We start from the raw sequence: 17,046 nt of genomic DNA on the forward strand, positions 1-17,046 counted from the left end.
AGCCCTTTCTCTTCCCAGTGGGTTCTTGTTTCCACAGGCCCAGGTGGAGCCTCCTGAAGGGAAGCTTTGGTTCTCCCAGTCTCTTAGTTTGTGATTTGGGTATCATATTCATCCAGAAAGCTTGTTACCAAAAGTCGGTAAAACTCCATCCTCAGCGTTCTTAGCACACTCATTTAGGGATAAGGCTCCCGAATTTGCATATCGAGAAGTTCTTAGTGCATGTTGATGCTGCAGTCTGGAGGCAAAACAATGCCTTAGATAAAAGAATGTGTTGCTGCAGCCCATGCTCCCCGTTTTGCGTGTCTTCCCGCCTCATTCTTGCTTGCGCAGTTTTCCCTTCAGTGTGGCGGTCCCTTGCTTTTGAACTGCTTCTAACAGTCCACTTCAGTCCGGGTCCCGAACGTATAGGAAGGCGGCCTCTCCCCAGCCTTGCGCATGCATCTTCCTTGTCGGAATTTGCATCACTTTTCCACGCAAACGCTGCCGATTGCTATCTCTCTTGTCTGAATTATTCACTCTTTCCTAGGACTCCAAGCACCAAGCAAGCTCTATTCTGCAAGTTTGGGTAGGGGGATTCATCTTTCTGTTCTCCTCCTGCATTCAGCCCGGAGGAAGCTCCTCAGACGCTCTGTAGGCGTCCCCCGCGCGCCAAATCCAGCCTGAGGGTTCAGGGCCATTCGGAATGCCAGCTCTGTGTTCATACTCCATCTGGCTCCTGCTCCAGATAGTGGGGTTTCTCAGGGTGTTGAAAGCTCCCGTGTTGAGGTTTCAGGCGTTAGAGCCCAGAGGGGGGCGGTAGCAGCGTCAGGTGGCTGCTCTGCGTCCCTGAGCGCCACCCAGTTACTTCCTACTTGGCTCACAGCCTGGGCTGGAGCAGGAGGGCTCCTGCATCTCGGCCTCAGGACCGAGTCCGCTGGAGTTGCCGGGGCTTGGAACAGCGGCGGGATAAGCTGAGATGTAACCCCTTCCCCGTGATTGCCATTGCCCTCTCCTGTGCCTCTTTCTGCAAACAACAGCAGCGAGTACATGTCTGGATCTTCGTGGAGAAAGGAGCAGCTACTGGGCGCTCGCAAAGCCCGGCAGAACTTGGGCTGCCCTGGGCAGCTGTGAAACAGCTGCGTGAGAAGGATGGGCTAGAGAACTGAGGGAGCAGCGCTAAGAAAGGGGGTCTAGGCCTGGGCTAGGGGTGGGGAGAGGGAAGTAGAGTTGCTCCTCGCTCTCTCCCAGATCCCTGAGTCGGGGTAGAGGGAGAAATGCTGAGCCCGCGTACGGGCTCCTGCCTCCGCGGCAGCATCTTCAGCAGCAGCCTCAGCATCAGCACCGGCGGGACAGCGACAGCGGGGGCGGCGCAGGCGCACTGTGCCCGGCGGAGCCTGCAGTTTCCCAACCCCGTGTGCGGCACCGCCACAGTCTGGGCAGCGGCGGCCGGGGGAGCGCTACTACCATGAACTGCCTGGTCCTCCTCCCCAGAGCTGCTCATCCGGGTCGGGCTGGAGACACAGTCAGGGGACCCCGCCGCCGCCGCCGTGCCCCTTTTTCTTTCATCACCATCTCCACTACCTTTTCCTCTTCTTCTTCCACCTTTTCTTCCTGCTTCCCCCCCTCCCCCGCCGCGGATCCTGGCCGCTGCCCTCCAGACCCAGGATGCCGGGGGGCAAGAGAGGGCTGGTGGCGCCGCAGAACACATTTTTGGAGAACATCGTCAGGCGCTCCAGTGGTAAGAAGAGTTGCAGTTCAGAACATTCCCCACCTCCATCCCGATCACTTGAGCCCCCATCCTGCCCATCCCATCCTTCTCCTAAGGGGGGAGGGGGTGTGGGCAGAGGTACCTGATGGCTTAGGGTGGGTGGGAGTCAGGAAGGAGGTGGTGGAGGAAAGTAAGTTGCATCTGCTTCCTATGAGATGTACCCCTTCCCACTTGTCCAGACCTGAGAATGGGAGCTAGAGAAGGGGGGTAGAAAGAGCTAGCGGAGGTTCATCAAAAAAGGTTTGAATTGCACTTAGATGATGAATCTTTCCTTGTCCCATCGCTTCCCAAACAAGCTTCAAGCGCTGACCAAATTCTTAGAGATAGTTTTTGAAAGAAGCTTTCCTTTCAAGTTGGGAATGTCTGGGAAAGTACTTCCTCAAATTTAAGTCACTGGGGTAGCTTTTGGACCCACTGTGCGCATATGAAAGTACCCCGCGTTAGGGCGAGCAGTCGGAGTTGAACCTAAAAAAGTCAGTGCTCGGACCACGGGAGGACAGTTACTAGGATCAAATTTGTGTTTAAAGTTTCACGTTTTTATTTTCTTCATGTGTATTGGTTCCTAGGCAACATTTCACCTCTTTCACTCAGGCAGAATGGTAGAAGCAAAGCCACAGTCTCTGTGCTTTTAACACACTTGGGAGAAGGATTTGAACCATGCCATTCGACCTTGTTCCTGCACAGCAAGGCTGTCCTGCCTCCCAAGTGTCTTTAAAATACCACCAATTTATGCTTGGTCTCCTATCTTCCGGATTGGAATGACTATGTATTTCACTTTTAAGATGATACAGTTTTTTTATTAATCTTCTGGGATTATTCATTTTCTAGCTGTTTTTAAAACTCTTTTGTATAATTTTAAACTCCACAAGCAAACTGTGTGGACTATCCCTTAAGGGTTTCTCTTCAGAATCCCTGCATGGAGAACTAGGAGAAAGATAATTGTGCACTTGGAGTTGAGTAGGAAAGTAGCAGGAATGTTCTGTATGGCTCTGCGATGCCTTGTCTTGTCAATCATGGGGATTTTGTGTGTTTGGGGGCTGACATAGCAGACACAGTATGGGTGTTTCGTGTGAAAATGTGGTTAAGAGATGCTTAGCTGTGCTTGGGAGGGGAGCACAGAAATATGATAATCAATAACCAGGCACAGAGATGCCAGCTCTGGGGTGGTAGCTCATACACCACTGTTTAGGTTGGTGTCTCATTGAAAACCAGGCTTGCAAATGTGTCCTTGAGATTGGGAATAACCTAAGGAGTTTTCTTTGAATGTCCATCTTGGAGTTTGGTTTGGAGCCTTGTGACTCTTTTTTTCCACTTTAAGTCAAAGTGTGATTCTGTACAAGTCTAGGGCAGCGGGGGGGGGGGACATGTGGATTAAAAAATAGCTTATAGTGCTGTACAGTCACTTAATCCCTGCAATATTTTTAGCTATCCCAGTGTGAGGTTCATGTGTACTTTCAGTTTTGATGACAATATAAATTAAAATGTAAGTTCGCAATGGCACGGAATGTCCATTGCTTTCTTTTAGGACGATTTCACACAGATCTAGGATACAGGGAACATTGCTGTTAAAGCGGTCCATTTGCTAGGGGGACTTTAAAGATGATTGGAATTAGTTATTTACAAAGATGTGGCAATTTTCTTTCAGATTTCTCTTCTTGAGTTGCTTCTACCTCTTATAGTTTGCCTTTTGAGAGGAGTTTTCAGGGAAGGTCTTACAAAACCAGACCCATGGGATCTCTGCCACTCTCCTAGGGGAAAAGAGCAGCAACAAGAAGCCCTGGATTGAAGTTTACCCCTGTAGCATTGTTGGTGGCACAACGTTCTCCAGGTTGAAACTGAGGGAAGGTTTTGGAACATGTTTCCATCAGATGCAGCTGAAACGGAGACTTATGTTCTATGGCTCAGGACTGTATACTCCCATTGCCTCCATTTTTACCAACCAACATATGAATAGTTTATCTCTTATTACACATTAGGATTAGAATGGTTTTCTAGCTTAGTGCTTCTTTCACTGGCTAACACCAAGTATGAGTGAGATTGACCTGTTTTGACATGTAAGGGTTTCCACCTTTCATTGTCTATGGCTAACTTGGAGTAGTAGGAAGGCACAAAACCTTTGGATTTTGTTGGGTTGTGTTAGGTGTTTCAGAATTATGCTTGTCTATATGTAGTAAGCACCAAAAACCCTCAGGAGTATCTGAACTGAGAACCGCAGGATGAAATTGTTCCACCTATTTGTGTGGGCGGGCCCTTGAGTTGTCATTTCTACCTGATTTGGCAGAGACATTGGAAAATTCATACCAAAAGATTGTTTAATTATGAGTAGCATATAAAATTCCCTCTAGGATTCTCATAGATGGATCAGGTTTGTCACACTGAAGATTTAATCATTTACCAACTTAATAACACTGGGAATGAACTGTTGGAAAGGCTTTAGTGGGGACCAGAAGTCTGGGAGGCAACACTCCCAATTGATTGAAGAATTGAGGAAACACAGGCTGGCATTTTCTACTGACTAGCTTTCTTTCTCAGACAATATCATACTCTGAAGATCTTGCACCAAATGTCAGATGAATATATGTGTAGAAAGAGGTAGAGTTGATATGAGAGCCTACAGACAAAACTGTGGACAGACATCCATTCAGACATTAAGACAGATGAAGGGGAGGCAAAGGGTGAATACTGCACAAAGACTGACAGAGAGATTGAGATAAAACTAAAAACACACACAGGATAGAGACACACACAGACACACAGGTACATACACAGGATGGAGACAGAGACACGCAGATGCTCAGATACACAGTTACACACACAGGATAGAGACAGAGACACACAGACACTCAGACACACAGGTACACACACAGGATGGAGATAGAGACACACACAGATGTTCAGACACACAATTACACACACAGGATGGAGACAGAGACACACACAGACACACAGGTACACACACACAGATACTCAGACACACAGGTACACACACAGGATGGAGATAGACACACACACAGATGCTCAGACACACAATTACACACATACAGGATGGAGACAGAGACACACACACACAGGTACACACACACAGGATGGAGACAGAGACACACACAGACACTCAGACACACAAGTGCACACATAGGATGGAGACAGAGACACACACAGACACTCAGACACACAGGTGCACACACAGGATGGAGACAGAGACACACGCAGATACTCAGACACACAGGTACACACACAGGAAAGGAAGAGGAGAAGGGAGAGGGCAGGAGGAGATAGAGATAGAGACAGAGAAGATGCACAGAGAGAGAGGGAGAGAGACAGATAGAGACAGACAGACAGACAGACACAGACACACACGCACAAAGACACTGAAGAACAAAAATTTAACATTTATTTTTGTCCATGGGTAGCTTGTAAACTGAGAGCTCAGGAAGTTATGAATCTATCTATCGGACAACTTTCTGGTAATACAGAACAAATGAACAAGAGGGATGGCATATCTTCTCACAGTTTTTGAAGCTGAGGATTTTATAATCAAACTCTGAAGACCTCCGCTGCAGTTTCTAGGAGGAAGTGCTACCTCCCTTCCATGTGCTGAGTGGCCACGTAGCTTCTCTGCTGCTGTTGTACTCTCCGTTTCTTTTTTTTCCCCTCTCCTTGTTTAGTTGAGTGTTTTAAGCCAGCATTGCAAGTCATTACTGGTGACTATGTCTATAAAATAAAACACTGTTGTGTAGGATGGATGTGTACACATTTTATAGCAGCCAACTCTCAAAATAGAAGAAGCAGGGAATGCTCCCCTTCAGTTTTAAGATTAAAGACTTGATAGAACAAATAAAAGGAATATAATTCTTAGCCCGTAAATACTGAGAGTATATTATTTTTTTTCCAAAAATTTGCAAGAGTCAAAAGTATAAAGACAACAGGAGCATTTATATAAGCATTAAAAACAGATTTTTGATTTTGATTGACATATTTATAGGCTGTGGTGTAGTATTTCAGTAAACAGGTACAGCGAAAAATGCTCAGATCAAGGAAAATGGTGTATCTACCTCCTTGAACATTTAGCATCATTTTGCCTTAGAAATAACCCCACTGGCTGGTCTGAAACACCATATTTTCAACCATAGTGAAGTTTTAAGCATATATTTGGCTTTTTGGATCAAAGTCCATTATCAAGAAGGGAAGGCTTGAGAATTGTGTGCAAGTTCATCTGAGCAACACCACTGTAGAAGGTACCTTTCCTGAGTAGCTATGGATCAAATCTGCATTTGACATAGTCAGCACCTCCTCCCTCTTTACATGGTCAGTGTTCACACAAGGTAATTGTTAGTCTAAACTAGGCTGTAGAGAGATGTAAGCTTGCATGTAGAATTAAATACCCAAGAGATTTTTAGGTGGAACATTAGTTAGACAAAAACATTGTATCAAAGCCCTCAATGTGCCGTTCCCCACAGGCAGTGCATCTCTCCCCAGCGTGCTCTCTCTCTGCATCCCTAATGAATAGCTAGCAATAGCTAGTTTGGGGGGACTATAAATTAGGCTGCCATTTTTGAAAAATTATAAATTCAAATAAATGTTTTTAGATGTTATCCACTAACATTAAAGTACATTCAGAATTAAGGATTTTTCACTTCAATAAAAAGTAAAAGTATTATTTTCTCTTTGGAGGAAAAGGACTCAGGAAAGAATGAGAGAGAGAAAGAGAGAGAGAGAGAGAGAGAGAGAGAGAGAGAGAGAGAGAGAGAGAGAGAGTTTTATGAGCAGCTCATTTTTTAAGAGGTCTTCAGTTTTCTAGTTTTCTAGAGACAGCGGGCTGGGCAGGCATTCACTTTACTCTGCCACCTCTCCTGTGTAAAATAGAAATTTTAAAATCATTTTATGCTCTAATTGGTATTAAAAAACATGATGGTATTATAAGAAACCATCAGGCAAAGAAATAGTGATCTGTTATCAAAAAAAAGAAAGAAAAACATCTTAATTATGACCCAGCCTGGAAGGAACAGCATTAGGCAGATGGTTTCTGCTGACCATGTCAGAAAGTGAATGGCTTGCTGTAACATCTAAGACACTGTTCAGGAAATATTGATAAAAACACACATTGGTTTTGAGCATCGGTTTACCTAAGTCTTATAATGCACTACTTTAATGCTGAAAGTATCAAAGAGGTTGAAATTAGACTCACCACTTCCTAGATTATATTGATGAATAACCAAGAGCATCATCTCACTTCTGAGCCTGCTCTGCATTACATAATGAGTGCTATGCCCTGCTGGCTAGGGGCTGCTTTTCCCTGCACACTGTTGCCTTCACTAGTGACTTTGATTGGATTCCAGAAGCAGAATGTATAAAAAAAAATCCATGTACTTAAACCTCTTTCAGACAATCTTCTAAAAATAATTTTATTATATTTTTTAATGGAAGACAGTAGTAATGATTATTGTAATTGGTAACGACTGAGTGAATTTCCATGCAGAATCTTTAATAGTTAGTTAACATTTGTCTTCTATTTTCATTGTGACGGTAACTTGGAGGACCAGTGTTTTTTCATTTGGAGGACCAGTGCTTTCCCACTCCCTGCAGTGAGTAGTCAGTCTAGGCAGAAGTTGTGTGGCCACCAAGCTTCGGTGGTTACCACGTACCACAAGAGGTCACTATAGGTTCTGTCATGATTAGTGATTAGCCAGCATCCTTCCCTTTTCCTCTCTTCCCCTAGACCCTTCAGTTATGATTGGGGCGAGCAGTCTGCGTGGTTAGCCTTTTTGCATCAAAGGAAATATATAAAATACGAGACAAACAAGAAAGTCCAGTGATATGAGATACTTCTTTTAATTATTGAAATTTATTTAAAGCAGTGGCAATTATTTTAAGACTCAATAAATATGATAGTAATAAAATAGTAAACATTGACATTTGATATTGGCTAGTCACACATCACAGATAATTATAATGTTATATTCATAAGATATGGTTTAGACTAATAGGTAGCTTATACTGTCAAATGAAAATTTAATTATAGCATACATTTTCAGTGTAATAGCGATATATATGAAGTACGAAGTTTCCAGGAAGGTTCCCTGTGTATAAAGCCTTATCCCGGGGAGATGGTTAAGTATTTTATTATTTCAGCAGAGGTTTTTTTCTATAACAGATGTTTTTATATAATTTATAGTGGACTCGAGAAAGAAATAGAGTCAGTTCATAGCCACACTTTGTTGAAAAGAGAACTCACAGATTCACAGTTATTTCCATAACCTATGTGTGAATGTGTGATTCTAGCCTTCTGATGTTTCCCAATATTTGAAAATAAAGTTCAAAGCTGAAACAAATTATCTTCAAAGCTCTCCAAATTATTCAACTCCAAGAGGCATGATTAGGAATGCATTACTTGGAGAGGTTCAGTTTCCTGAGTTGTCTTACACTACCAGTGTAAGAGGCCAGATGGAGAAATGTGTGATCAAGTTAAGACAACTATGATTCTTAATATAATAAACTAGTATATTAGACATTGTTTTAGCATTTGGCTATATGGATATCAGGACCTAACAAAGTGACACATTTGTATGTGGTGTAGGCAATAGCTTTGTTATATGCTAAGTTTTCATAGGGAAAGAAACAAGAAAATTAACAAAATAATAAATTAATAAAACAAAATTAATAAAACAGAAAAGAACAATGGTTCAAAGGACAGGAGAGATGGATCAGCAGTTTGAGAGCCCTGGCTGCCCTTCTAGATGACCCTGGTTAAATTCCTAGCACCCACATGTCAGCTCGCAGCTGTCTGTAACTCCAGTTCCCAGCAGATCCATCATCTTCACACAGACATACATGCAGGCAAAACACCAATGCACATAAGATAAAAATAAATAAATTATTAAAAAAAGCAATTTGAAATTTTACTGAAACTGATTTTCGTTCTTTTTATGTGGTCTGGTCCAAGCATAGAATTGTCAACTATTAAGTGTAAAGTCCTACAAACTTCAAGAAGTAAGCAGTCTGAGATCTGAGCTCAGATGTGGAACCCTAGACGTTCCCAACTATAATGATGGGCATGTAAGGTTACAAAAGCTTAAGAACATCATGCCAGCCCTGAAGGAGACAGGTCACACCTGCACCCAGTCCCTTCCTGCTCTCCCCTGTGCCACACACAGAAGTCTGGTTGAATAAATGCGATTTGATTTTGACTCCTAAAGTAACTAAATTGATAATTGATTTTTTTTCCAAACAGTTATTATGTCCATGAAGTGAGGTGGCTAAGTAATTATGTAGCTGAAGATGTTTATTTAATTATGGTGTGTATCTGAAAGCAGAAATCATACAGCACAGGGTGCATCAGTGGTACTCGTGAAAGCATGCTTGTACCATAGTTCAACTTGATATGCAAACAAAATATTCTCTACACTTTTCGTTTTAATCTCCAGAGGGCTGAAGTGCTGGACTGTTTTATATGAGAAAGAACTCCTTGCCAATTTTTATATTCTAATTAAATTATTTTGAACAACTCTGCAGTTAGGAGTTATTGATGGTGTGTTTTGTCTTTGGAAATCAATCCTTGCCTGTTTAAGAGAGTTTTACTGGTGGTCGAAGCAGTTTACAATCCAGCAAGCCAGCTACTGATTGCCAAATTTAACTAAACATCGATCAACTGACTTGCGTTAAGGGAAAAGTTTAGCTTTTTTCCAGTCCTTTCTGTCTCTGTACTTTTCTTCTATTTGGTGACAAATTAAAACAGAAAGAATTTAGTTTGTATAACTTATAGCACTGTAAGGCTAGTGAGGTTCCACACTGAGGGTTACATAGACTGAGAGTAAGTTTCCTAAAGACAGTAACTACCTCTCTGTTCAACCTTTATGCCATTTATAGTGAATTATTCAATTACAGAACAGAATCTAATTGAATTATCTACTATGTGCTAGGAAGAGATCCAGAGCAATGTCATTGTGATGTTTCTGTTTATTTTCTTTTTTCTGTGAGGGGAAATGTTGTTTAAATCTTTGGACATTCCATCTGTGGTTGGTAGTCTTTACTTTTGAGTTGCTATTTCCTTATCTCTTTGCAACGGATAATTTCCAGCTTGTGAGCATCCCCCGCACCGCCTCTTCGCACACAGGTTCCCTTTCATAGCTCTCCACATTCTCTCTCCCTCTATACTCGACTCTACTTCCGTTCCCTCACCCTTCCCTCTCCTTCCTTGTCCTTCGAGGCGTCTGTTCCTCCCTCCATCCCTCCTTTGCTTGTCCTCATTCCTCTTTCCAGAGCAATCTTGTCTGATGTCGGGGTTGGAGCTCTGTCTTTTTTGTCCTGTGTGGGCTGGTGACATCTGGAGTTCTCTCCTTGTGCTTCTCACACGTCATGTAAACTGTGGCCAGACTTGAATTTATTTATTTTTGCTCTTAAATCAATTTTCCGTGGCATTTTCTCCTGACAGTCTAAGATCACTTTTATATTTTTTTTGTTCTGCTGTTTGGAAACCTTAGGTTTATATTTGCCTTCCCACTCAGCATGTTAGTTTTACTACCCAAGGAGATGGTAAGGCTAAGGGGTAAGGATTTTCTGTTCACTTCTTTGGTAGCTCCTAAAGACGGGGTGTGCACAATGATTGAACGTAGGGTCATCACTGAACAGCATCAGACAACAGCCAACGTTCTACGTGATCAACGTCCTATGTACAGCCCCAGAAGGAGAATGCCTCATTAGCTGAGCTCAGAAACAGGGCTTCTGGGAGTGAGGACCAAATTAGGGAGACTCTTTCATCCTCCCTAAAACAACTTGACTGGGAGAACCCTCGTCAGGGTAGTTGATAATGTTATGAAACTCCGCTGGGCATTTGCAAGGTTTCCTTTCTTCTTGTCTGGCGCCATCTCCCCACCATTCCCTGGCCTCACTCCACAGTGGTGACTGAGGCTTTGCAGGATTTTAACCCGGAAGAGCTGTGGAAGAAATGGAGGAGATGGGAGGACACACATGTCCCAGATAGCACACTGCACGTTGAAGGAAGCGTTTACTCAGACTTGCTTCTTCATAGTCTCTTTGGATAACGTAAGACACGGGAGGAATTTTTTTCCTACCTTTTTGACCCAATGAAGGCAAAATATTAAATGACCAGAAGCCTCTAAAATCATCAACTGAGCTTGAAAGCATGGAACTCAATTTCCTAATTTGTAGGCAAACCCCAATAGACAGATGAACAAACAAGACACCTGACCACTAACTACCTTGCAACCTCCAAACATCAACTTATTACTTAGAGTAAAAGAAGTATCAGTCTGGATTGCCCCAGTACCCAGATAAGCTCTGCAATATCTGGACATGGTCAGAGGAAACAACAGAAACTCCTCTCTCCGTGTAACTAGTCCTGTGAAAATGGCCCAGGGAGGAAAATGAGTTTACCTTGTAGATATTTATGTTTACCTTAAACAACTAGTTCCTGTTGCACAGAGTGTATAATAACACACACACACACGCACACACACACACACATGCACACAGTGAATCAAAAAAGCCAGGGCAAAGCCTCAGATAATTATGTTGTAATGTACCCTGAAAGTCTACTGTGCTAGTTGGTTTTGGTCCATTTGAGACAAACTGGAGTCCTCTGGAAAGGGGGAACGTCAGCTAAGACAAGGCCTCCATCAGATTGACCTATAGGCACATTTGTGGGGACATTTACTTGATCAATAATTGATAAAGGAGGCCCAGCCCTCTGGGAAGGAGGTATTTGGGTGTGAGTCTAGGGAAGAGGCTGGAAAGCAGAGCTCCCCTGTGGTCTCTGCTTCAGTTCCTGCCTCCAGGTTCCTACCTTGAGTTCCTGCCCAGAATTCCTTTCGGGATGTAAGCTGAAATAAACCCTTTCCTCCCTGAGATGCTTTTGAACCTGGTGTTTATCACAGCAATAGAAACCAAACTAGGATGCTTTCTTGTTTGTTTGTTTGTTTGTTTGTTTGTTTCCCATGTGTGCAAGTGAGATTGGTCTTAATTGAAGTTCTTTATGAGTTTTACCACCATTATGTTTGATTGTCTTAAAAGGTTTGGAGAAAATACATAATCCTTTGGAGAAAATACATAATCCTTTCAGAACAGAGGTTGGTTATTTTTTTTTAAATTTGTATGTTTGTAAACGTCAACATGAAGCTTGAATATTAAATAAGCAATGCATTTCTTTCCCTGTAAATACATCTCGACTGGTTTAGCTTTTATTCCCCAAGATTTTATAGCTAGTGGATGTCTAAAGCCTTAGGTATTTTAAGCCATTTCATTGCAGTGGGTTTCAACAATAATTCGTCACTAGCTACACCAAGGTGGCCGTTTTCCATGTTCTGTGGGTCTGTGATTCACGCAGGCAGTCTTTTCACTTGTGTTTTGCTCTAGTGATTTTGTCCAGCATCATTTTTAGAAATACATCTCACGAGCAAAACATTGCTGCTTAAAGTGGAAACTGGGCTGGAGTAAAGTTCCTGTTATACAAGCAGAAGGATCCGAGTGTGGATCTCCAGCCTCTATAGAGAAGGGAGTGTGACCTTGAACCTGTAATCTCAGTGCTGGGTGGAGGGCAGAGACAAGCAGATTCCATTGGTCAGTCAGTCCAGAGAAAGCAGGTTCAGTGAGAGACCCCATCTTGACATCAGAAGTTGGGGAGTGATAGAGGAAAACCCGTGACGTCGATCTTTAGCCTCACCATGCACACGCATGGGTACAAACCTGCGCACAAATACACAGAACACACACAACTACAGATTTACTTGTTGAACTTTTTTTTTTGTGGGAAAAGCATCTTCTGTAACATTTCCATGGTTTTCAGCAGCAGATTATAGGGTTAGATGGTGACATAGCTCCTGCTTTCTGATCCACTTTGCCTAGATGGAGAATAATGAAGTTAATGCCATCAAAGAAACACAGAAACTTGAAAATGTACCTTTGATCTTGAAGAAGATGAAACGTGGAGGCATATTTTTATCTTTGATGACAGCTGAACACGTTTGAATAAATTAACAGTTTTTTTTTGCATATTTCAAACTCCCACAGTGATGGCCTGTTTAATGTTGCCAATATTATTATATAATAATTAGTCTCATTTTGGAAAGTATGAAGTGTATGTGTCTACACACTGGGTGTGTTGTTTCAGAATTGTAGGAGAAGGCTTATTTTGTAAGGACATAAACGATACCAGCCTTTGATGGAAATGGGGAATATATAAAATGGGAAATCAACACTATAGATGAGGACTTCTCATATAAATTAGTTATGCCTTTTTAATAGCCATATGTATCAAGATTTCGTTTAACCCAAATAAAATGTGTTGTTTATGTTGCAGAACTTTTCTGCTGCAGCCACATGAAACTTAGATAAACAAACATTGCTCAACCCAGAAGACAAACTCAGAAAAGTAACGCTGGCTCCCTGACTTCAGTTCACAAGTTTTCAGACATTATTCAAAGTACAAGAAGTCTGCTTAAGTTTGACTGCTATCATTATTAATTATTGTTAATAATGTAGTTTTTTTGGGGGGGAAGAACTAGGTCTAGCTGAGTCCTTACATACTTTCTAGATAATGTCTAAACACTGCTCTGCAGTTGTTTACTGCCTGTCTTAATAGAAAAAAGAACTGTTTTCGTGATTCTCCCAGCAAAGATTGTTGGGTGTGTAGTGATGAACACACTCATATGTACCTTGATCTCAGAGACTGGAAGGGGAGACATATATGTAACAAACACACAAAGAACATCTAAGTAGAAACTGTGGTAGGCATTTGGAAGGAAAAGGAGAAAGTGTTGAGATCACAAGTAACAGGAACTAGGTTTGATTGGAAGCAGTTTTGAGGGGACTGACTAAGGAAGTGATATTAAAGTGATAAGTGGTGGCTGGGAAGAAGAATATTGTAGGCAAAGAGAAAATAGAAACAGTCCTAAGCAGAGAAAGCAGGGGATGGATGGGTACATTTGTAAAACTTGAAGACCAATGCAGTTGGATGACAGTGGGGAAAATGAGGAGGAAGAGAAGGCAGGGACCTATCTAAAGAGCCCTGGATAGATTTCCTGAACACAGTGCCGCTTGTTTGGGGGTTAAAGGGAGAAGGAGTGAAAGTTGGAGCCACCTAGATGGTCACTTCAATGGTTCAAGCAAGAGTGAATGACATTTGACCTTGGACAGTAGCAGCTGGGATGCGTGGAAAGGGATGTATCCAATATGTATCGGTGCAGAATGGTTAGGATTTAGTAAGAGGTTATGTCCTGAGTTGGGGTGGAGGATGACTTCTAGCCCTTTGGCTCAGTGTCTATGTATAGAGGGAAGTAGGGATTTTTTATTTGAAATGGGGTAACTGGAAGGTTCATCCTTCCCCTTCCCAATTACAACCTCCTAGCCCATATGTCCCATCTCCCTACCCATACTCCGATTCCCACTCTCAGCCCCGGCCCTTGCTTTGAGCCGGGATTTTTAATGTGGGCTATATCTCAAGGGATTATTCTTGTACTACAAATACTTTACTGACTGAGCTCCCTCCCAGTCTCATTTTAGAATTACTGCACAGTTTCTTGGGAGGAATGTTTCTTCAGGTAGGACTAGATGGCTATATTTAGAGAGATGCCATCCTGGCTTTCCTCAGTGGCTGCTGTAGACCTTGGGAAAATTGCACAATAGTGAGAATTTTTTCTTCTCGTAAAGCCCTTTCTTATCTCTACTAGTGTCTTCTTCTCCATCAGTATTCTAGTCTTCATTTGGTTTGTTTTATCATTTCTTAAAATACCTGACAATTCTTGCTAATACTCCGAAATACTTCTCTTAAAGATAATTTGCATAAAAAGTTGAGAGTGAGAAAGAACAGTAGTTTAATGCTCCCAAAAGGCATTTCATCATCATTTTCTACTGTGTCTCTTTAAAAATACTGTATATATTTAAGGTATGCAGGATTTAAAAAATTGTGTATGTGTGTATGTGCATATGTGTAGTGTGTGTGTGTGTGTGTGTGTGTGTGTGTGTGTGTGTGTGTGTGTGAGAGAGAGAGAGAGAGAGAGAGAGAGAGAGAGAGAGAGAGAGAGAGAATGTGAGTCAAATAATCTCAGGGTCATTCATCACCTTCCACCTCATCTTGATACAGAGTTTCACGTTTGCCTCTAAGTACAGCAGGCTAACTGCCACATAGGCCTCTGGGAGTTCTCTTGTCTCCTACTATTACCACATTAAAACACCTCTGAGATTGCAGATGGGCGCTACAATATCTGGCTTTATGTGAGCCCTGGGGATCTGAACTCAGGTTCTCACATTTGCACGGCAGGTACTTTATCCACTGAGCCATCTGCTCAGCTACAGTGTAAGGTTTGGACATACATACACATACTGAGAGCACCAGGAAAGTCAGGAAGATTAGCCTGCCCATTGCTTCCCATGGGGACAACCTTTTCCTTTATGATAAGAACTACAATCTGTCTTAGTAGGGTTAGATTGCTGTGTAGTATGACAACTATAATCTTTAGGCTGTACCTTAGTTGCCTGAATTTGTTCGTCTTCAGCGGCTCCTGGTTTGTTTCCTCTCATCTACTTCTCGCTATCTACTTCTCTGTCCTGTTCCCACTGCCAGTGTTCTCAAATTTCTGGATCTAAAAAGGGTATAGTTTTCACAATCACAAAATAATAGCATTGTAAAAAGTCAAATCCTGCTGGATCAGCCCAGAGGAAAGCCATTCCCCCTCCAGAACTTCTGTAGAAAGGAAAGGAACTGCCCTCGTGACTTTGTGGCATTTCATTGACTGCTTATGATCGTTCCTGTTCTAGAATTTTCTGTCAGCACAGATTCCTGATCTCCTTTACAAATGGGATTAATATGTAGTATTGTGAACTCAAGTGTGGTTATTTTCCTGTTGCCTGAAGAAGGCATTCTGTGAAGAAGTGCTTCTTTGTGTTAAAACGAAACCAAACAAAACAAGAGCCCAGATTCCTGTTCAGAAATACAGGGATAGAGGAGAATTAGAGCCAGCGAAGCCTGCTTCTGTTTTTTATTTTCCTGCTACCAGACTGCTTTTTCCTGTGTTCACCAGCCGAGTCCTGGAACTTCCTGGCCTGCTTTTCCATTTGTAGAAAAGGAAGGAGAAGATGCACAAGACAGGCATAATCTTACTCTGAGGAGCTTCTCAAACCACAGGCTTTGACTCGGAAGGTCTAGGGTGGGTCCCAAAGGCTACGTTGCTACGAACTACCAGGTGATTCTGGGGTAGGCTCTGAGAGGTGAGGGACCAGATGAAAGTGTCACAGACTTTGTTGAGCAGGAGACTTATCTCTTGGACTGTATTTTTGGATTCTACCCTGAGGGAGTCAGTTCAGTGTGTCTACATTACAATCTAGCGATCTCTGCTTTTGACACTTGGTACAAGATCCTACTGCAGCTGCCAGAATTCAGGAGTTATTACACTAGATGAGCGTGGTTCCATCCCTGCACATTAGAACCACTTGGGAAGATTTAAAACTAAATACCAATGCTTAGGGGTTCCTTTCCCGATTAACCAAATCAGAAACACTAGGGTGTGAGATCTGGGATGGATAACCCTCATGCTCCTAACTTCAAGCTTCTTGAATCAAAGTGGAGTCAAGAAATTCCTACAGAGACATCTACAATTCTTCATACTTGCTTTTAATTGATAAATTATGTGTATGTGTTAATGTGGCCAATAGGATGCATGGATGCATATATGCCTTATAGAATGATCAAATCAGTCTAATGACTATAACCTCAAATATTTGTCTTCTCTTTGGGAAAAGAACATCAAAGTCCTTCTCTCCTACTAATTTTGAAAACAGGAGTGTATTATTTTCTCATCTTGCAGTAAAACACCAGAACTTAGAGCGCCCATGCTCACTTTCTGTGTTCTTTTGCTCCACCCTCTCTTCTCAGTCTCTGGTAACCACGTAAGTGTTTATCACTCCTTCTTTCTCCCTTGTATGGATAAGTACAAATGTATTAAAATAGTTTTTAACATTTCTAATGGCCCTTTACCATTTTGAATCAAGGGCCTATGATGCGGGTTTGAAGCTTCTAATACTTGAGGGAAACTTGATTGCTTTATTTCACATCTATCTTTAGAGGAAGCCAGGTTGTAGTCTCAAGCCCCAAGCCTTTGTAGGAATCTATCCAAGCATCCGCTGATGTGCAGAACCGCAGCTTCTGAAGTCCCAGCACACGTTGGGGGAATCATGCCTGACTCTTAGGCACCTCATAAGGATCACATTTGTGTGCTCGTTTTTTTCTGGAAGTGTAATGTTTGTAAGCCTCTTTAAGGGTTGAAATAGCCTGAAGACCAAGGGAAGTTCTG

General features: G+C 42.4%; 1 protein-coding gene across 1 annotated transcript in view; it reads left to right on the top strand.

The window, feature by feature from the left end:
* Positions 1-1,429: 1,429 nt before the first annotated feature.
* Kcnh5 (potassium voltage-gated channel subfamily H member 5) overlaps positions 1,430-17,046 on the top strand; it is a 305,295-nt gene continuing 289,678 nt past the window's right edge. The window contains exon 1 of the mRNA XM_048415940.3: positions 1,430-1,717. Coding sequence (XP_048271897.1) covers positions 1,645-1,717 — 73 coding nt within the window. The 5' untranslated portion in view covers positions 1,430-1,644. The remainder of the gene's footprint in view (positions 1,718-17,046) is intronic.

This window comes from Myodes glareolus, chromosome 11 (genome assembly GCF_982192425.1).
Source record: "Myodes glareolus chromosome 11, mMyoGla1.1, whole genome shotgun sequence".
NCBI classification, from domain to species: domain Eukaryota; kingdom Metazoa; phylum Chordata; class Mammalia; order Rodentia; family Cricetidae; genus Myodes; species Myodes glareolus.